This window comes from Semicossyphus pulcher, unplaced genomic scaffold, assembly GCF_022749685.1.
Source record: "Semicossyphus pulcher isolate SPU_LCO1_2020_fin unplaced genomic scaffold, fSemPul1.0.p SCAF_18, whole genome shotgun sequence".
In the NCBI taxonomy this organism is placed as follows: domain Eukaryota; kingdom Metazoa; phylum Chordata; class Actinopteri; order Labriformes; family Labridae; genus Semicossyphus; species Semicossyphus pulcher.
Window position 1 is genome coordinate 3,128,779 of NW_027211691.1, and position 21,829 is coordinate 3,150,607.

Below are 21,829 nucleotides of genomic sequence, written 5' to 3' on the forward strand. Positions count from 1 at the left end.
TGACTTTTTAATTTAAAAGTGATCAATCGTGCATAATTCCAAAAATTATTATAATCAATAAAAAATGTCAACACACGTTTGAAAAACTACATAATGAAACTTTATGATTTAAATAAATCTCTGTGAAGTCTCTGTCTATCGCTGAATGAGGTAACACAATGGTGATTGAGCCGATGGCCCACTGATGCAAGCCTTTGCATTTGCAGTATTACAGACTGGGCGGCGCTCAGTTAGTGACGCGTTTTCCATCAGCCAGCAGTGGTTGGTCTGCCAGAGAGGGTAGGCGGAGCTAAGCGGCTGCTTTTCCGCTCTCTGCAAGTGTTGCGAGTAAACAGTAATCTACTATGGCTGAACAAACAAAGAAAAGTTCATGACTACAGATACAACTTCAACAAGAAGTGAAAATCCAAATTGGATGCTCAGATGAAGCAAACAGTCTGAAAAGGAAAGCGACCGTCAGCCAGGAAAATCAAGAGTTACAACTGGAGCCAACCGTGGACGTCACACATGCAGCACTGTCTGGATATCTGGGAAGTGTGCTCCTGCAATTACGATTATCACCTTAGGTGCTGCCAAAGAACGAAACAGAGATCTCAGAGATTACCACTTTAAACTACTGTCAATTGTCCTCAAACCCAGCGAGTGCAATCACAGTCATGATTATGTTTGTCCACTGCAGAAACAGTTTAAGGAGTGGACATCAAGGAAATGGTTTAAATCGAGCAGCAAAAGCTGAAAAAAATGTGAAAAGTGAAAAGAAGCGAAAAACTATCATCAGTAACAGGAACAATACATTTTTATTTATTACGTCAACAAGCTGCAACACTTCCCACACTTTGAACTTTTTTTGTGAGACAGATCTGGAAAAAGTTGCATGAAGCCAGTGCACCTCAGAATCTGTTTAAGTATGTTGTTTAGTAAATCAGACGGTGAGGCTGTATTGCACCTCCTTGTACAGACTTCTTTATCCTTTTGTGAACATTTTGCGCTGGCTGAAAAGTTATTTCAAAGTAGGAACATTATTGAAAACTAATTTTGAACTGCTGGTCAAATTTAATATACTCAAAAGTATGTTCTTGCCTGAGAGAGTGGAATGGCTTCTTAGATTATTGCTTATAACTTAAATGGTTTAACAGAACAGACGTGTCCTGCTTGCAAACATTAAGCCATTTGTGACCTCTGAAAGGAGATGTATTATTACCAAAATGTTTCGTGGTTTGGGAATTTAACTGATTACTAAAGTCCGACAGAGTCTGGAGGAAATGTGCCTCTGGAATCCATTTTGACATTTCCATTTGATTCCCATCAGCCTTTATCACCACTAATGCACTTTCAGAAAGGCTTCAGCAGTTTTGTTGTTGCCTTGTTCTAATTGTTGTGTTTGGGCCTAAGTGCCTCTGAGTTCCGAGTGGCTGGAGCAGATCTTGCATGGCAAATTAACAAGAGTGCCTTAATCAAATAGTGCAGTCGAAAAGGACATACGCACCCCATTAAGTCATTCTAATGTGCCTCAGCCTCTCCTCATGTTTGCTGTTTAATTGGCTTATCGGAGCCAGGATTCCAACTAATCCAGAAAGGGATACAATTACTTTTATCCTGCTCTTCTATTACCCAAAATAAAGACGTCAGTGGTTAATTACTGCAGGCCTATTAGAGATGCATTCTCCTAATTGCCTGATTTTAGACCGTTAACGACAAGATCTTACAATGGGCAGGAGTTTGGTTCTGCTCATTAGGCTGTGTGGAGGCCAGGGGAGAGGAGAGGGACCGGCGTGGGAGGGGGTGACAAAGCGGAAAGGGATAAAGACGGATGTTGAGGATTTGAAAAGGCACCGTGATGTATAGAAAGTGAAAATGTTGGACTCAGGTACTGTATCAGCGCTCATGGATTAACGATCAACAGAACTATGCCTTCATTTTATACATCTTAAGTTTCATGTTTAGTGTCAGAGTTTGGCCGAGTCGGGAACTGATTGTGATGCATGCAACCCTGCATTAAAAGTTTGCCTTTCAAGAAGACAAACTCTGCAGATTTAACATTCAACATACGCCATGACAGCTATTTCTGCCTGCTTAGTTATCATGCTGCATTGATGGAGAGATGATAGCACATCATTATCCTCAACAGCTCAACTTTTTCACTTTATAAGCAACCTCTTTATCACCTTCCCACAAGTTTGTTTGTGTGCAGAAGCCGTGAGAAAGTTGCCATCCACGCCTCTCTCTCTCTTTGTGTTTCTTGTTCATCAACACCATCACTGTCAGCGCTACGACAGTTCGACAGACTGCTAGAGAGACGCAGTGGGAAAAGTAGGTCACGATGAACCATCAGAGGTGCTGACAGCTCTGTGAAATGAGCAGCTACTTTTTGACATGAATACTAATCACTGTTGTTACCATTCGAAAAAACCTCCACTGAAACCACAGAACGCGTCTTTCTCACTCGGCTGCTCGAAACGCCAGCGGCTAGGTTATGCATGGTGGAATCTATCTCTCTGAACACTGTTTTTAATGACTCATCTAATAGCATTTTGCAGCAGGCCTATTCAGTGTTTAAATATTCTGTTTAAAAAGAAGCCCACTCACACAACTTATTTGATTTTACTCATTCCCGAGCTGACATTTGAAACCATTTCGTGCTTTTATTTGACAAATTCAGGCCTGGTCAGCAGGAAAGGTCAGGCCTGAGATCCTCTTATTTATCCGTTATTGTGTTTGCCTACTTCCTCAAGACAAGCAATTCATATTCATTTGATGAACCTGAAAGGTCAGTCTTAAAACCCAAAGCAAATGGCTTTGCACAGCTGAGGTGTTTTCTCAGATTCAGCTGTTGAATTTAGCCTTACCACTCACTGCATCCCATCACCCCCTCAGTAAGTAGTCTGCCAGAAACATTTAGAATGTCTCTCTTCATGTGTCAACTGCAATATGCAAAAAAAATACCAGGTTGTCCTCCTACATCCAGTTGCAGTAAAGCCTATATTCCACAGCATCCGTGTCAGCCGCGTTCCGTGTGCGCTGCGACCTCGGGAGTTGATCGCGCCCACTCTAGTGAAGGCTCGTGTTTCCACAGCACACGCGGTCCGTCTCCGGCGCGTCTCGCGGTGGACATGGATCATGTGGAATATAGGCTTAACATGCTGACCCTTCTTTGCAGCAGATGATCGGTCTCATCGGCTGAGCCATCATGCTCATCTCATGCCCTTTGGAAAGGGCAATTTGTGTTTCCAAGGCAGCCATTTTTTAAACAACAATCAAATTTTATGCTACGGACAACAACCATGGATGTATTATTAAAACCTAGATACCTAGAGTCCAAAGATCGGGCCAAAAAGTTTGTAGCTTCTGGGTTTACTTTTAGGGTAGGCAGATCACTGATTATGCACAACATGCTTCTCTGGCTGGTCCCTGAAGGCCTGATTGTAAGCATACTGCATGCAAAGTGCTTTGTAAGGGCAGCTTTAGTTCAAACTATAGTAAAGAGAACAGTATGTGATTTGGAACCATAGATGGACGAGATGACAGCTCCCTTAAAGTGAAGCCAAACCCTCCCTATCGCCCCCTGCTGACTGGCTGCAGTATAGCTCATAAAGCCCACCTCCTCCATGTTAACAGATGGGACATGAGTCAAACTATAAAATCAAAATACACGTCAAATACATTATTTTCTCTGTCATTATAGTTAGTTCTTATCATGCTGATTTACATCCAAGTGTTCATTTTTCTGACAAGTATAAAAATGGGGTGTGGCCTCATGATTGACAGCTCTGTTGACAAATGGGGCTCCTGCAGCGCTCTGTTCCCGAGTAGCAGAGTAGAGGAGGAACGGCGAGAGGAGACGTAACTAACACTAACACTACAGTCCTTGAACTTTCCATAAGCGTGAATATCTGCTTCAGACCGACACAAGAAGCTGTTCTGCTGTTAAATACGCTTGTGTGTTTTGGTTAGCGGAAGTGGCTATGGCGGCTCCAGCCACGGATCTTTACTGCGCCGTCTCTAGCAGCAGCCGTCACCGGGGGATTTTGTACGAGAGCAGACAGAGCCATGTCGTCCATCTTTATATATGGTCATTGTTTTGAGCGCAGTGATATACTGAAGCTAAATGTGTTCAATGTTACATCAGTAAGAAACAGCTCATACTGAACGCAAAGTGATCACTGCTGCTTCACGTCAAGCTATCTACATGAAGCAGGAGTTTGCTTTAACCCAGACTTGAACCTCTTGACCTGCAGCTGTACCAAAACGTCTGAAGGGTTTGGACAAAACATCTGGCACATGCTACATGGATGCCTTTTTGCTATTTAGGTGTAGTGCTCTATTTTAAGAGGCTATTGAACTACATGTTGATGCATCCTGGTATCCATAATCATTCACTTGTCTCTGCTTTTCCAGGTCCATACCCGGTCTTTAATTCTACCAAAACTGGTAATGGTGGCTTTGCAGTCCACATGCACTCATCATAAACACTCAATTTTGGTTCATAGCGTCGCTGCTGTATTTAGAGTCCAGGACATTTTTTTCTTTTTTACTTCCTTGGAAATGTGAGTCAGACACGCCCTGACGGCAAACCAATGTCAGGATGGAAGTATGTTTGTATGAACTGCAGGAGGTTCAGAACATGGTGGAAGCCATAATTTGATCCCTGCAGTGGTTTGTCATGTTACAGTAATGAAAAGGATCTTTCAGAGATGGTTTCAAGAGTCTGGCGTGTTTCAGAGAGTTAAAGTTAAATCACTACCAACGTTTATAGATTTCTGTTTTAACTTCAGTAACATGTAGCTTATAGGGACAATGAATAGAACTCTAATTCATAAACATGGCTACAGAGCTGTGACGTAGGCTACATATTGGTCTGACATTTTTTTATTTTTCAAATAAAAGTAAATAAATGTCACTATTTTTGATACATTTTGTCTTGTTGACATTTGTTTACTCATATGGAGGTGCTGGAACAATTTACCTATCATACTTCATCTTACTTCCCCCTCTTCAGAGAGATAAAGCCTCCACAAGGCTGTAAAAATAGAAATATCACTGTGACAATCTTTTAGTTTTACTGCCCAGGTTCGTGCACCCTTGCAGGTAACACCTTGTCCTTGAGCAAAACACTCTGATCTCAAGGATTGATGTTCTGTGGAGGACCTCAGATCACCAAACTCTTACAAAAACAGCATCACTGCAGCATCAGTATGATGGTACCAGAGATGTGGACTTGGTGACTTGGACTCGAGTCGACTCGAGTCACTGTTTTGGTGACTTGCGACTTGACTTGACAAAAAATAAATGACTTGAGACTCGACTTGACTTGAGGCATGATGACTCTGATGACTTGCGTGTGTTCACAAGTTTGAATGTTAGCTGTTAAATATAAAATGATAAAGTTCAATGTTGTCAGGTCTCTGTCTAACTATCAAGTATGTACGCAGCGCAAACTGGGAGTCATGATTGGATGACTCAAAAAGCTCCCCGGTATGTGATTGTCATGATTGGCTGTCAAAGTCCTCGCTATGGCAACACTCAACATCAAAGCCCCCAAAGAGAAGCCTCATCAGTCGTACTCGTTACTCCTCAACACGGTCTCAGAGCAGACCATCATCATGGCTGCGTCTGTGCCAAGATAATACAGATACAATTCACTGTCAGGCCGATAATATCATTATTAGACGGGCTGCTAACACCTTGTCCTTTCTCTTTATAAAGACCGGATACTACAGGTAAGAGTGCTGGATCTCGGGTGGAAAAAAAGTAACTTGACTTGACTTGACTTGACTTGTCCAAGAAAAAATGACTCAAGACTTGCTTGAGACTTGAGCAAAAGTGACTTGGTCACATTACTGGATGGTACCATTTCCAACTAGTGTTGGGAATTACGGCTGTTTGAAGGGAGCCAGATCTTATGGCTCTGTTCCTTTCATCATTCGCAAACGCCAAAACACTACGAGATAGAGAGTGGTCAGACTTGCGAACGTGTCAACTCGCACCCATATTTAAAATTCTGCGCTTTTTAAATTTGAAAGGAAACAGCAGAGTAATGTAGAAACAATTAATCAACGTCACTGATTTGCCAATAATTTATGATACAACAAAAAACAACACGTTGGCGGAGGGTTATAATGCTGCTCTTCGTTAGCACTTTGTTGTGGTGACATGATTCCGCTGCACGTGACCAAGTGTAGTGGAGTTGCAGTTGAAAAAGCTGCCTGTGGTAATTCAGCATAAAGAGGAGTGGATCGAGGAAATTTAGGCACAACAATAAAAAGAACGGCTCTCACCTACGACTCGGTTCTCGTCGTTCGCACCAAAGAGCCGTTCAAAAGAATCGGATCGTTCTTGAACATCACAACACTATTTCTAACTATGTTCTTTTGCCTGTTTCCCAGGTCCAGAAGGTCTTGGGTTCAGCATCACATCCAGAGACGTCCCCATTGCTGGCAGCGCTCCGATTTATGTCAAAAACATCCTTCCTCGAGGGGCCGCCATCCAAGATGGCCGATTGAAAGCCGGAGATCGACTGCTGGAGGTGGGCAGCACTTCTGTAACAACCTCTCACTGTTATATCGTGTTTGGAAAGTGTGTTCTTTGAGATTTAATGTTATTTCAGAGACTAATTAGTCTTTTGCTGATATGGTTTTTGTTCCAGAGTTCAATCTCACTGAGCCTTTGTTGAAATGAGTCAAACACTCTGTGTTCCCTTCGGCGATGACAATTCAGCTCCAGCTTTGAATTGCTTTGGGAAAGTGGTTAGAAGGAACAATATTTTGATTAAACTTCAATCAGCCTGACATGAAAATCAGCTAGTGCTCACTTTAGGGGAAATAACCCATGTTTAAATTCAGCTCCACCAGGCTCAGACGGAAATCTGCATAAAGGTTATGTGGAGGCCATAGATTCCCCCTCATTGAAGTCGGAGAGCTCTTTGATTCTAGTTTTGCCGCTGAGTGGGAGAATATCTTTTCATCTCTACGTTTCTCATCTGAGTATTTCTTATTCTCTGTGTTGGTTTGTCGGCCGTGTGCAGGTTAGTGGAGTGGATCTGACGGGTAAGAGCCAGGAAGAGGTGGTGGCCCTGCTCCGAGCCACACCCATGGGTGGCAATGTGAACCTGTTGGTGATTCGACAAGAGGACTCCCTGCTGCCCCGAGAAGTGGTCAGTACCCAGCCGGCTCTTCACCTTTTAACCTGTTTCTAGCACTACTTTAACACTCAGAGAAGAACCACTGATTGATTGCATTAATGTGAAACTAATGCATTTCTTAGCACTACATACAGGAGAACTTTTTTACAACTTTAAACCATGCAAGTGGAGCACAACTGTGCTACATTATAATAAGGATTTGTCATGTTTGCTGCCCTGATATGCCTTTAACTGCCCCTTCAACCTTTTACTTTTCTGTCAGTCTGTCTTTCCATCAGACTCTCTCCCACCAATGTTTCCATTCTTTTGTCTAATGTGTAAATCTATTAATGTTTTCTTGTAGGGCTGTATGATGGCGATTTAACATACTGGCTTATTGTAAGCAAGGCTATGCATTTTGATTTATCCATTTATTTTTATGAAAACTGTCACTACAAAAGAAACATATAGAATCTGAGGTCTTTGCATGCTTTCTTACTGTAACATCCAACATCACAACTGTACAAAGGAATGAACATTCGCTTCTAGTAAAAAAAACTAAACCTTGTATGTTATCTATTAATCAAAAACCAATCTCGAATCCCATCAGCTATAGTCTGACGACGATGTAACCTCTGGGGACGACAGCGAAGATGTCAGCCAGCGGTTAGCGATGAATGACTTCCAGTCAAGACTTCCTTTTCAGCGTGCTGCATTGTTTACAGAAAAAGAAACTGGTTTTTCACCTGATTTTCTTTAATTAACGGCTCTTAAGTTTGCTGAAATTTCATCATCGTGATGCAGATTAGTACGTTTAATTTTCGATCGAGAACAGATTGTTAGCTGAACTTGCTGCAGATGTCTGTTTATAGAGATTAATAAGAAGCTAAATAGCCGCTGATGGGAGCTGTGATGTCACTACAGCACATTACGTTCCGCCTGCTTTCGCTCTCCACACGGACTGTTTTTCCTGCTGATACGTGATTGGTCAATACTACTCGGACTACAAGCGTAGTTCAAACGGAAACAAGAAAACCACAAAAAATCCACGTCACTGCCTACAGATTCGACAATTCTATGTAATGTAAATAGAGATTAATCAAAAATGTATACATTATCACAAAACATAATATTGGAAAACTTAAGTGCATCAGTTTTTCTTAAAACCCCATTGCTTTCATTAAAGTGTTCACTCCATGGCTGCTCCCTCAGAAGGATTTATGGATAAAAGTCTTTAAAACATCATCTCCTAAATATCCATATGATTATGTTTTACAAACATGAATTTAAATTTAATTTGATATTGAATTTAGACGCGTTTCTGGAGGCAGTTTTAGATCTACATGTAAAGTTCTTCATCACCTTTATATTCCCCATCCAGCCGCTTTAAAGCCAACAGAAAGGGACCTGAGGCAGGAAGCGTCACACTGGACTGGTACACAACTGACCCTACACACAAACAAGGAGACATACATACAGCTATGGGCATAAGCACACACACACACACACACACACGCATTTGTGTGCAGATGTGCCCTGCAAACACATTCACACACACAAAGACTTACAGTCAGACACACATTCACACAACAGCAGCAGGTCATGTGCATGAGCAGGCCCAGTCACAGCTTTTAGATACACACTTGCCCTGACTCACTTACACACACACTGACGAGTGCACGCATACAAAGACACACTCAAGTGATGTGTACAAGCACACACAAACACTCTACAACTTTAGACATAGTCACACACACACACACACACACACACACACACACACACACAGTGGCACCCATAAAACTCTCACGATCAGACACACAGCCTACATACAGGGTGACTTTGGCTGTCGTGCAACAGATGGTGAGGCTACTGCCCTCTTCCAGGCTGCGCTCAGTCGCTCTGACAGCAGGCTCGGGGTGTCACAGCACCTTGGCAGTCCAGGGGCCCCCGATGCCAACCGCACTCCTACCCTCAATGCTCAGCCTGGCATCGGGCTGTTAACCCCGCCATAGAGGCTGTTCAACCTGTAGAGTAATGGCCCCTCTGAGACACCTTTTTACTCTGCTAATGTGCTGTTTCTCCAGTCAGAAACGCAGCAGCCCAGACTTTTACTCCGCTTTAATCACTCGACTTTAATTTTAACACTCATAAAGCTGCAAATAGGCTCATATATCATCAAACTAGCATTAAAGGAGTTGTAAATTTCAAATTTTAGGAGCTTGCACAATCTTAAAACATGTCATTGATATTAAGAGCGACCTAATGTGGCTATGCGCGGCGTTAATGGCTGCTGCTGGCATCAAACCTTTGACCTTCAGGTTGCTCAACAGGCTCTTTAACCACTTAAACTCTAAAAATAGGGATGCAACGACCGTCTCTGCAGCCATGACAGCAGCTGAATGATGCTGCAGGGGTGTTAAAAAATGCACGGCTCCCTCTGGGCTGTCAGCTCATGAGTTGGTGTGGTGTGAGAGTTTGATGGCTGCGCTCTCTCTTCCTCCTCGGGCATGACGCGATTAGAAAAAGCCGATCACAGAGACACTTATTTTTAATCTCTCTGTTTTTCTTTTCTTTTTGTCTTTCAGTCTTTGACCACCTCCTCGTGCTGAGAGACACTGCTGGTTAATATTTCACGGCTTTTTCGCAGCAGATTAGCATTTTGCTACCCTCTTCCTTTCCTCGTTGTCTCGCGCACATTTCCCAGCAGTGCATTCACAAATCTCAATAATCCTTACAACTGTGTTCATAAAAATCAGATAAGGAGGCCAAGGCTCTGCTGATGACAGTTATTGCAAATAAAGCATGGAGGAAAAGCACAGTTGGTAATTGCCTCCGCTGTCACACTCTCTGGATGGGTGACTGAGTGTGTGTGCGTGCATATATATGACACACTCTGCAGCCAAGACACATATAAGCGCACACACACATATGGATGGAGTGTTAATGTGCTGTCATTCATGTAATTCGCTCAATGACAGTGCGGGGATGTTTTAAAATGTAGCGTGAGTGACATGCCAGAGAACCACAGGCGTCTGTCGGAGAAGTATAGCCTTTAACACACACACACACACACACACACACACACACACACACACACACACACACACAGAGTGGCAGGAGATCCAACCTTATAGATGAAAATAGAAAAGAGCCGTTTATTTGTCTAGTTGACATTTGCCTGCTGATGTTTAATGTCAGCGCCGAAAATCCCTCCACGTCTCCCTTTGTTTGGATGTTTTATTGTGTGCCAGGCGAGCTGCACGCGCCCCCGGAGGAATTAATTTACCCTCCCAGCATGTTTGCGCTGCGTCTTTAATTACCACGGTCGGGGTGTATTTTGACATGCTTTCAGGAGCAATAGCAGCAGCTCTCGATAGCTCTCAATAAATGCGTGCTCGCTGGGAAGAGAAAAGGTTAAATGGCAATAGAGCAGAGTGGGGCGTTGCCTCTGTGATTTCCCCCTGTCGTCCACACACAGGATATCAATAGACTTCTACAGACAGATACATTATGTTGTATCAGAGAAGCAGAGCAGCTTTAACCTTTCCCAAACAGCGGACTCATCACTAATAAGCCTGCCCTTTCATGTCTCTTTTTCCTCACTTAAACTCTCACCATCTCGAGCAACACAATATCCTATAACGCCCCTCCTGCTGGGACTTTTTCCTCTTTACTTCTCTGTTGTGTTGAATAGGATAAACCCTCTGACCTTCTGATTTTAAGACGTATCCGTTGATAGACGAGGAGAAGACATACAGAGTTCTTTCTTAAAGCTCAACTCTGAAGGCGCAGCAGGAGGCTCTGATCAGTGGCTTTGTAGCTAAAGTCGCTTTATGCTTTGCTGCTCCTTCACTTGACAGCTCTGGGAGTTCAAATCAGTTATTTGAAAGCAGAATAAAAGGAAGTTAGAAGAATTGCTGCCCCCTACGGGTTTGGAGGTTAATTCATGACTTGTATCTTCAGAGGCGGGATGTTCTGACGAGGTAGAAGAGACATACCTTAGTGACAACCAAGGATATGCATGAATATAAATAGTGACTCATGGCTTTTGATAACTTCACGATTGATCTCTGAGTGCTGGTGTTTTCAGACTTTACTAGAAAGTCATTGAAGAAGGAGTTCATCTGACACATAAATCCTGGGTAGGAGAGGCGAGGGGGAAAGAAAAGTTTGTTGAAGTGTGATCTTTAAGTTGTCATAGTGGAAATAAGCAGAGTGCGTATGAACTGCGATTAGGTGAGGGTGGCATTCAAGCCAAAAGAGTTTATTAATCCACACTGTTCATGGCCTCAGAGGCAAAGGCCTGCCTGGTTACACACACCTCTGATATTTCTACATAGAAGCAAGACAGGCACTTAAGCCCATTTAAACACACATATATATAAACCACCCACTCCCTAAGAATAGCCACTGGATGCTGTTTGTTGTTGGCATTTATCTCCCAGCGTGCGATATACTGTTTGTGCTTACAGCTGCAAGCGCCGCTGAGCCTTCAGTCCACATCGACCAGCCTTGCCGAGTGGATATTGTGTTCCCTACTCCTTTTATTCCCTTTATAAGCTAGTGAAATAGCATGCATCACAGAGGAGGAACTATGCCTCCCTTCTTTTAAAGATGTCCATCCACAGCCTGATGTCGATGATGGCACTCCACAGTAAAAGGGATATCAGGTATTGTTGAACCTGCCCCCTATATTTGACATATTTTGGGGTCTAAATGACTGTTTGGTCCGAAAAGTTTGAGAGTTACTCCAGCTGGCAGCTCTGAAACAGACTGTAATGGCTGCAACGTAATCCTTCAGGTAAGTCCACCAAAGTGCTGGTTGTTGCCTCTGACCTGCCTGCTCAGATTGCTCATTCGGTGTACAAGACGCACTTTTAATACTTTTTTTTTTGCGTCTAAAAAGTGGGCTGAAATACCGGTACAACCAATACACCTGTATAAAATGCAGAGAGGTACAGCATGTTATCGTGTTACGGTATTTTTACCCAGACGATGGCGCTATCCAGTTATTAGGTAGTGACGTCACATCTCCGCATGAAACTGTTTCCGGGTCCAAGCCGCTGCAACGCCTCCTCTCTACAACATGCTGCAGTGCTGTTTTATGTTTTCCTCGCTGTTTTAAACGAGGAAAACTAACTTGATTGTTGCTAACGCTTCGTCACGGACATGCAGCGTCATGATCGCCATTGCGTCCGCCACCCTCACAACAATCAGCGTTACCGTAGGCTGCCAGCTACCGCTAGCTACGACACAGGGAGCTAGCAGGATTGCAAACTCAACATGGTGAAAACAGACGGTAGGCTGTAATTTGTGTGTTTTGAATGTGATTTAAATGAAAATAGATTGAAATAGTGTTGAAATAACTTGTACACACATTATTATTAATAAATAACTATAGAAAACCTTTTTCCTCTGGGATACCCCCCAACACACACTGCGTCTTATATTCCAGTGTGACTTATATTCCAGATTTTATGGTCTGACAACATTACAGAAAGGATAACTACAGAGATCTGTCAAGTTGCTTGTCAACCGCTTCCTTAACCAGTTAGTTTGTTTGTGTTTCTGAGTTGTGTTTGGTCTGAACCATCCGTTTAAAACACCAAATGCACTCAATAATGGAACAAAGGAACAGTGAAGTACCCCCAGCCACACAGACGCGTTGGTGCCCCCATGTCTGAAAACATGCAGTGAAAGTGCTCTTCCAGTGGATAAGTGACACATGTTGGCCTCCCCACACTCCTACGTGTGCGACAACGTTCCCTCATGGTACGCCTCTAATGGAGGCCACAACTTTCTGGGCACTGGTGCCCCAGGGCATACAGCGGGTGCCCCCCCCCCCCCTTCTTCTTTTTGCCCCTGCCCCTCACACAGCCTGAGTACGCTGCTGCAAAGGAAATATAAAGCAGGCCTGCGATGATATTAGAATTCTTGTAAACCCCTTGCTAAGGTTTAAGTGAATTAGCCTGCTGGTTTTGCTGCTGCATCAGCATGACTGCTAAGATTTCACCCCATGTCCTACACACACACACACGCACACACACACACACACAGCATGCATACACTCAGTCATGCCCTAATCATATTTTAAACAACACCACAGATTGGGAGCCGCTCCGTGTAGAACCTGACGCACAATATGGACCTGATTAGTCACATATGTTCAGGTGCCATAATAACGTTGTTCATTCTCGCCCTTACATCGTTCCATGACCCCACGTGAACAGTATTTTTACACATCCGATATAACCATGTAGTGTGGAGAACAAATGGGCTCGTGAAGCCTCTGTTGTAACACTTTGGACCACATAAGAGCAATTAAACAGTACATTAAAATCCCCTCTTTATGATCATATCACACTTGTCACTGATCCATTAGTAGCTATATCTGCCAAGCAATGAGAATCTTAATTGCACAATTAATTATGGGTTCTGATTGATGTGACCGCTGAATTTATGGCTCGTGCAAAAGCTGGGGACGCAGCAGACAAATGTGTGACAGTATGGCTGACAATTATAGCCGAGTAATGGCCTGTTTCATAAGTGCCAACCCCGGCGGCCTGGTTTAAAATCCCCCCTGCTGCGTTTTTACCCCTGGACTGTAATTGAAACATTCAGGACCTCTCCATTTGACGATAGTTCTCGCTGAAATCCTTTCTATTTGTCGTTCTGAAGCGATTGTCTGCCGCAGAAATAAAAGCAGCTGGTTCCCTGAAACGGATCAGGTATCCAATAAAGCGCACCGCTGTTTTTTCTCTTCCAAATCAAGGCAATCATTGCCAGTGTTGCATTGCCTTCCACAATTATTCACAGCAGATGATATCTCTCTTCCTCTTTCTTAATCAGTGTTACACAGCTGGCTTTTGTTGCCCACATTACAGCGAGGTTACCATTCACGACATCCCTGTATTAAAGTTTGAAGACAAAAACAGACTTATGAGGCTGTATTGATTTCCTCACTGCCAAGATCCATTTACCGAGTCGGTAGAGGGAGAAATGAATTGATACAAGGCAAACAAAACACAATCCCCTGTCTTTAGAAGCAGCTAAACAAAGCCCAGATCAGCTGGGTCGGAGCCAAGTTCACCCCTCCTCATTCTTTCATTTACTCCTGGGCAGAATACTTTCCTTTGTTATTTAGTCTGGGACACTAAACTGGGAATTCTGGTACTTTCTTAACCCATAACCTATTCTGTCAGGTTTCTCATGTGGAATACCCCAGCAGATGTCGTACACTAAAAGAGGCTGGGGAGCAAATATGCCTGATTGAAGTGCATAAAATAGTTCTTGTTTCTGCAGCTGACAGATTATTATTCTAAGCAGGGATGGGATCCCCACAGAGACGGACCTTTTTGTTAAAGAGAGAGAGCCTTTTGTTTGATCACAAACAGCCATTACAGAGCTCTCCGTTAATGCAATCGCAATCCATTTATGAAAACAGTTATTAACTTGCACAACATGGTAGATGGATGTCCGCCACTTCCACTTACCATTTAAAACACTGAAGTGACACAATAATGCAAACTAACCGAAGGATGGAGGCATCAGACCGGCAGCTATCAGACCGGCAGCTCCCGTTTGCCTCAAAGTAAATTGATAAAAAACACAAATCCTGTCAATCCTTGATGGGATCCTTTCTGCAATATTGTCAGAAACTTGTCAGTGGAGAAACGAGCGCTTTTAGTGGACGTAGTCTGATCTGGCACATTTGCCCCCGACATTTATGTTGCAGCAATTACACCTTGTTTCACAAATTCTGGCTGAAGCCTCTGAAACTTTTAGACCAGAAAACATGTAAAAATAGGTTTAAAAATACAATAAGTACACTTTAAAGTTGTAATCTTAAAGATCTCAGTTTCGTTCTCTTTGGTGACAAACTTTGATTGCGGGAGCACACTTCCCAGATATCCAGACAGTGTTGCATGTGTGACGTCCACGGTTGGCTCCGGTTGTAACTCTTGATTTTCCTCGCTGACGGTCGTTTTCCTTTTCAGACTGTTTGCTTCATCTGAGCGTCGAGTTTGTTTCTTTCTCTTTGGATTTTCACTTCTTGTTGAAGTTGTATCTGTAGTCATCCATCTTGTCTTTGTTTGTTCAGCCATAGTAGATTACTGTTTACTCGCAACACTTGCAGATAGCGGAAAAGCAGCCGCTTAGCTCCGCCTACCCTCTCTGGCAGACCAACCACTGCTGGATGATGGAAAACACGTCACTAACTGGGCGCCGATTGGGATTTTTTCCCTGAAATTTACCCAGTCTGTAATTCTGCAAAGGCTACCTCATTCGGCGATAGATAGAGACTTAACAGACATTTATTTAAAGACATTTAAGTTAAAACTACAACTGAAGAACATAAAAATAAAAAATTGTTAAAAAATAACAGCTAAGCTTCAAAACTAAATCCAAAAGGGGCTTTAAGATGTTTTACCTCTTATCCAAAAGTCTTCCTCAGTTCGAAACTCGAGAAATAAGTCTCTGTAAGTGGCCTACAGAGGCTTATATTTCTAGCTCTGTCCACCAGTCAGTTTAGAAGTGAAGATGCCTTTCAGATGACAGATGAAACGTCTTCAAGAACTGAAGTCCAGTTGCCCCTGTTGTATTTAGCTTCGAATGACCACGGCCTGGATGACTGGGAACCTTCGCAGACAGCTAAGCTTCAAAGGCTGCACTATGGGACGTTTATGGCAACGAATGCATCTTGAAGGATACACAGTAAACTTTAATACAAACAGAGTAAATCTAGAATCAATATGTACGGGATATATATAGAAATTAAATAAAAATAATGGGTTGCAAACATTTTCCTTTAAGTTGCTACTGTGTCTTGGCTTCCATCTCCCGTCCCTTACGGTAAAACACAAAGCAGAATCATTAACCTCTGAATGCTCTAACAGCGCAGCACATAGATGATGAAAAACCATTCGGGTTATTCCTCTGAAGTGGTGATAAACAGTGCTATCTTGAGCTCTGCGGTATCTACAGCCATGCCAAAAAATGACATCCTCGGTGTTAATATAATTGGATGTCTGTGAGAGTAATGCTTTTTTGCTCCGCTCTGAGGATGATGTAACTCATTGCAACTTTTGCTAATAAAGTGCTTAATCCAGAACTTTCTTGTCTGTCTTTAAGGAGTTTATTTATATAACATCAGGGTCACATATTTTACATTACTAAAACTTGGCAGACAACTTGAAGGGATGAGTCATTTCTTACTGGTAAGGTGTTCGAACATTTTTGCAGATTCGCACACGTCTTCAGTAATTAAATCTGAGTCCTGGTGTATGATACGACTTAAGAACAGAGCAGCTGCTGGAATATAATTGAGGGTAATCAGCAGATTGCTCGGCTATTACAAATGTCTGGAAATAGCTGACCTCTACTCTGTGAATTTGTTCCCAAAATATGTTTGGAACTCAGGTGAAGTCTAATTATGGGAATTGCTCTAAAGGCCTCTGGAAGCACCAGTGTCGAGTGGTGGTTTGGCAACCTGCAATCAGCGAGAGCATCTATGACTTTACAGAGCTCTTCAGAACAGTTTGGCAGCAGCAGATGCATCTTAGAGGTCACTTTCTCCTCCACTTTAGGGCTAAAAATGTCCCTGAAATGACAGGGCAGGGTGATCTGGTAGGTGAGGGCTCCCGTGTGTTACCATGGCACCATAAATCTGTCTCTAAAAAGCGTCCTCCTGTAACGACACTTTATCGTCTGTTGAAAGCTTCATACTATCAGAAAAACACTCCAGATGAACTTTCCCCCTCCTTTTCTCTCTGCCTGCTTTTCCTTGTTTATCACTGACACCCTTTACTTCAAGAACGCTGATGAGTCCTTCCTACGTTATTAATTTGGCTCCTATAGAAAGGTTTCCTGATAAAGGTGCAGAGTTCAGAGGCATGCTCCGTCGTAATCAAAGCTAATGCTGCCAAGCGTGGTCGAAGACAATGCCAGCCTGGTTAACGATTTCCGAGCGTGTCTCGTCGACGCCACCTGTTTTCGTTTAGCACTTTTCAGCAGCTGTTCTCATAATTATGCTTCCTGTCAGTGCAGAAAAGGGGAGGGTGCACCGCAGCATTGTGCTACGCCGATAAACAAGGTAGTTAAAGGCCACTTATGGCGACACAGTCACTCTCCCGAAGGGGATTCAGCGTCTGTTTCCAGAAAACATAAAGGGTGAAGTGTGCATGTGCAGTTGGATATAGCGGAGCCCTTCTTATCCACCATTAGCTTGAAATGAGAGGCATCTGCTTCATGATGTGCGTCTCTACTTTGGTTCCACTGAAACACATTTGCAAACATTCCCAGTTGGCGAGTACACTTAGAAAGTCTCCTTTTGTTTTTTATGTTGGCTGCCATTAGACCTAATCACCTCCTCAATCGTGCACAGCAACATCTTGTGTCGTCCCTGTGAACGAGTGTGTTTTCGGTTGCTCACAGTGAGATCCTCTCACTTCACTGATAGCCAGTAGCTCTCATGCATTTGCAGTGATGTAGATAAATGTGGCCTCAGATGCCCTCATAGAAGCAGACTTTGTTCTGTTAATGAGCCCAATGAGCTTTCTCATTAGAAAACCCCTAAAGGGCAACAGTCCCAGTTTGTCAGCGCTGAGTCGAAGCAGAAGAACGTGTAGTTTGCAAACACTTCGAACCTTCCCCTGCCAGCTGTGCGCTTCATGTCACTTGTTGTGTAACAGCTCGCCTCTCAACCCCTCAGTGTACCTGAGTATGTTTGGTTTGTTTTTAGGCTTTGAGGTGTTTAATATTCGGCCCCTTTGTCGGGAAAATGTTGCGAGGAGAAACACCGCCAAGAGAAATTTGTGTTACAATACTTATCACGCGTGCGCCACTTTTGCAATTACACGAATGGCTGATTCCTTTTAGCCCTTTTAAATTTATTTCCAATGACCTTTATGTCACAAAATTGGGCCAAGTCTGGAAAGAAGTTTCCAGCACTGTTAATTGTTTTAGGCAGTGATGTGGGGAGAACTCTGAGTTATGTGTGAATAGAAGTAATTGTGATTCATTTGCACCCTCTTTTCTCCTGCATCTCACTCTTGCCTTTTTTTTTTGCTGCTTTGCATCTCTGACACACACTTGCACACATCCAGCACACCTTTCCTGTTAGCACATGATGAGTTAAGCGAGGTAGAAACAAAACAAAAAGGCTTTTTAAGCAGGGGACTGATGAGCAATGCTTTCCCCTCTCTGCCTTCACCTCTGTGTGTCTGCTCAAAGGCTGCCTCTATCGCCCTCCCCTGCCAGGACAATAGACTGTAATGAATGGGTGCTACCCCACCGCACTGTTAATTAATGAAGGACCTAATTGTATAATGGACTGTGACTGCATGGCTGTGTCGGAAGGAGCAGAAAGAAAAGGCAAGGGGCTTTTGTGATGAGGTGGCCAAGTGGCTTTTCAGTGGAGCTGTTGGGATTATAATAATGATAATACAAGCCCTTAATGTGTAATTGGTTAATTATCACGTTTGACCTTCACAGTACCTGAACACAGAACAGCATCACTACAAAAACGCATTTTTCAGCCTGCTTTGATTTACTCGTTCTTTTGGATTTTGTTATTAACCCGAATCCTAACACTTCTGCAGACACAGAGGTAAACTAATGTAATATCTCACACAGGGTTTATCCTATCATTCCAATGTCTCATGACTTTGGGAAGCAGTTTGTTCCTAACGTCTTCATTTCACTGTTTTATGTACCAATGTACTGGACCTGGGAGACCCCAGTTAGAAGCACCCTATGCTGCCTATAGTTGCACTTTTAATTAGTGGAACTATTAATTGAGTTCATGTTTCCCATGCTTATATTTAATGTAGCACAGCATAAGGGGACAATCAAGCTGTGTCCTAATCCACGGGCTGCAGCCTTCGAAGGAGGCGGTCCACGGAGGATGCTCCATTCATAGCCTGCATAGACCGTAAATGCCGAACTGAAATGAGATGGTCTGGTCTACCCTTGCGTCGCCCTTCCTGTCGCCTAGCAACAGGTAGCTAGCGGGCTAACTAGCTAGCATAACTAACGTTGCGTAAGTTAACCTTATTATTATAATTATTTTAAAGATAATTTGCTTCAAGGGCCTTTTCGTTTTCTTAAACATGCGTAAAGCTAGCTATTTGATTGAGTTGAAACCAAAAACATTTACATTTTAAAGTGTATTCCTCGGCCGTTTAAAAGTCCGCCATTTTGTTTGAATTGCTGTGCAATGCATCTCGGGATAAGGTGGGCCGCGAAGGATGCACCCAAGGGATCGTTCGCGGCCGGGGAAATGGAGAACGCATTTGTTGGCCGCATCTGAAGGAGCCTTCAAATTGGGACAGCCTATGTGATGTAGCCTTATGATATAGCCTTCAGTGATGCAATCGGCCTTCAAATACGACCTCCGGAGGCTGCAGCCCCTGGATTGGGACACGGCTTCATTTTGAAGGGGACAGTCGCAGATGCAACAGACACATATTTAAACTTTTTTTAAACACAATATCGTTTAATACAATATGAAAATAAACCATAACTTTCCTGTTTACGTCTCTGCAGAATTACACAACTAATAATGCTGAGGGAAATAAATGGGTTAATATTTTAATGATGGCCGATGGTAGTTCACTCTTGGGTCCCCCGGAGAACCGAAATGCTAATCCTTGTATGCTAAAGCTAACGCTAGGGTAGGTAATTGATTTTAGCAGAATACTTTGAATTTAAAGAATTTTAACAAATCTTACAGACAGTTATCATTAAATAAATGATGTGATAATAAAAAACAATGCTTTCCATAGCTTACCTGCCTACCTGTGTGCACTCTTCCTGTGCACTCCTATTGCAGAGTCCTTCACAAGCTAAAGCTAACAAGCTAGTTGCACAAGGCTTATAATCACTATAATCACGTCGTCTTCCTTGCGTCCCTCCTGAGCTTCAAACTAAATTAAGTTTAATTCTGTCTGATGGGACAAATGTGAATGTTGTTGAGTAGTTTCAGCTCAGAATCTGATCGGAGACAAAGTAAAAGTTTGGTATAAAATTTGACTTCAAAGTCATGTTTATTTTGTTCCTGGCTTCAGCAGCGTGTGGGGGAAGAGGTTTTGGAGGGAGTCAGCCATCATTATTTGATGCAGCAACTTTGTCCTTGCTATTTAAGGCAATTTGTTGTTATGTTAATCCACGTTAGCGGTCAGTTTCCCTCCAGTGATGCTACCTGAGAAAATTTCTTGATTTGAGAAAACATGTTGAGCTCAGAATGTTGAAGAGTGTAAAACTTTTTCCAGTTGCTTTTTGGAGTTGATTTTAGCATGCGACCTTTTTAATGTTTTACATCACTTCATCTATTGTCAGTACTTTTGTACCTGTCTGTCCCAGGTGCATACACGGGGGCTGAGCTCAGAACAATGAGCTGACTTTCTTTTCTCTCCTGTTCAGAGGTACAGTCGTTGAATCCAGCTCTGCCTGCCGGAGCTGAATCGGTGCAACGAGGTCTGTCAAGCAGCCTGACAAACTCATTCTTGGCTAGCGGCGCTTGTTCCTGTCTGATGAAAATGTTACACTGCTCTCTCATTCTCTGTCTCGGCCCGCTATTCCCGGAACACGGCTCTGAGTGGGTGGTTATTCTGTCATCATTTTGGAAGACACACACACTTTCACACAAGCCGAAGCGCAGACAGGGTCCATCCAAAACAGTGTTTTCATCCAATGTATTAGTATCTTAGCTGCTGGCCTAAAAGCCTCTCCAGGGACATAACTCATAGCCACATTATATTTATTTAACTTTGATAAAAACATCTTGATTAAAGACCGACCCTGGCAGTGACGCACGAGGCCGTTCATCCATGAGTTTACTTTTCAGACTGGAAATTGTAAGTTTGTGCTGCGTTGCCATGGGCCTGCATTGGAAGCCAACAGATTACAACCCACGAGTTGAAGCTTCAATTTAACAGCCGTCAAAGCTTAAAGAAATATTGGCACGATGACTTTACATTAAAGGAGAAGTTTGGTATTTTTTAAACCTGGGCCCTATTTTTACTAATTTGGGTGTTGAAATGACTCAGAGGAGCAAAAGCTTTTGGAAGCGGTCCGGTAGATAGCCTCCGAGGCAGCCGAATCCCATGGGGCAATGAGAGGCTCAGATTGTTACTCCAGGTGTCCGACAACATGACGGAAATGATCTCTACAAAGATCGTCCTTTTGTGAAAGAGTAAGATCCTTTTTGTGTATCCAGAAACGGAAAGGAAAAGTCTCGCTCTGAAATCCCATGGCTGGTGATTTCAATGATGAAGACGAGGGATTTGTGTTCAATGGCTGTCCCTATTTTATTTGAGCCGGGGTATACAGACGAAGAGCTCAGAGAAATTGAAGAGAGAACGAGGAGAGAGCGAGAGAGGGGCAACAGGCAAAACAAATACACTAACCTGCGCTTTCTGTACACCAACACAAATCTCTCTCCAACTTTAACTCACGTTTCCACCGTCCTGCACAGGTAACATCTCACCAACCGCAAGATTTCAGAGCGAGACTTCTCCTTGAGCGAGACTTCTGTTTCTGGTTACACAAAAAGGATCTTACTCTTTAAAAAATGACGATCTTTGTAGGGATCATTTCCGTAATGTTGTCGGACACCTGGGGTAACAATCTGAGCCTGTCAGTGGCAAAAACAAGCACTTTTATTGGACGTACTTTGATCGGGCCCTGGATTATGTTGCAGCCATTGTG

At 43.1% G+C, this 21,829-nt stretch overlaps 1 protein-coding gene across 1 annotated transcript in view; it reads left to right on the plus strand.

Moving 5' to 3' along the window:
• The window catches only part of LOC138595814 (partitioning defective 3 homolog), a 409,339-nt gene that overhangs the window by 223,368 nt on the left and 164,142 nt on the right, over positions 1-21,829 (plus strand). Inside the window, exons 11-12 of the mRNA XM_069667257.1 lie at positions 6,384-6,523; positions 7,022-7,150. Coding sequence (XP_069523358.1) covers positions 6,384-6,523; positions 7,022-7,150 — 269 coding nt within the window. The remainder of the gene's footprint in view (positions 1-6,383; positions 6,524-7,021; positions 7,151-21,829) is intronic.